Consider the following 573-nt stretch of genomic DNA (forward strand, 5'->3'; position numbering starts at 1 on the left):
TCTGTGGTGAGGACCATCCTGTGCACTGTAGGGTGTGGGGCAGCATCCCTGTCTTCACCCACTAGTCATTCTCTGTGGTGGGGCTGTCCTGTGCATTGTAGGATGGGTTCGTGGTCTCCATCCACTAGATGCCAGTTGCAGCCCCACTCCCTTTGTCCTGATCCCTAAACTTCCATCTTTGAGCCTCTCTCCCATGAGGACTACTTCTTCTCCAGAGAAGACCGGAGTGATGTTCCTCCTCCACTCTGTTTCACAGGCATGGAAGCCATTGACGGGTACCGTGCGCTGCAGTGGAACGGGGGATCAGGTGGACTCCCTGCCAATGAAACCACGTTTGCCAGAGTCCTGCGTGAGCAGGGCTACCGGACAGCCCTCATCGGTGGGTGACACTAGGTGCTCCTTCAAAACGTTGTGGCCGGGAGGTTAGTGAGCAAAGTCAGTCCGTTCTCCTCCTGAGGAGAAGATCCCTGTGTCTCTCTCGGAACCCAAAAGTGGTCTCTGACCCACATGGTTTGTTCGTGATGATGATGGTGATGGTAATGAAGATGATGATGGTAGTGGTAATGATGATGG

The 573-nt window shown here is 54.1% G+C and overlaps 1 protein-coding gene across 1 annotated transcript in view; it reads left to right on the top strand.

Annotated features, from left to right (window-relative positions):
* ARSD (arylsulfatase D) overlaps nucleotides 1-573 on the top strand; it is a 24,412-nt gene that overhangs the window by 5,389 nt on the left and 18,450 nt on the right. Inside the window, exon 4 of the mRNA XM_006877242.1 lies at nucleotides 257-379. Coding sequence (XP_006877304.1) covers nucleotides 257-379 — 123 coding nt within the window. The remainder of the gene's footprint in view (nucleotides 1-256; nucleotides 380-573) is intronic.

Source organism: Chrysochloris asiatica, unplaced genomic scaffold, assembly GCF_000296735.1.
Source record: "Chrysochloris asiatica unplaced genomic scaffold, ChrAsi1.0 scaffold00446, whole genome shotgun sequence".
Classification (NCBI taxonomy): domain Eukaryota; kingdom Metazoa; phylum Chordata; class Mammalia; order Afrosoricida; family Chrysochloridae; genus Chrysochloris; species Chrysochloris asiatica.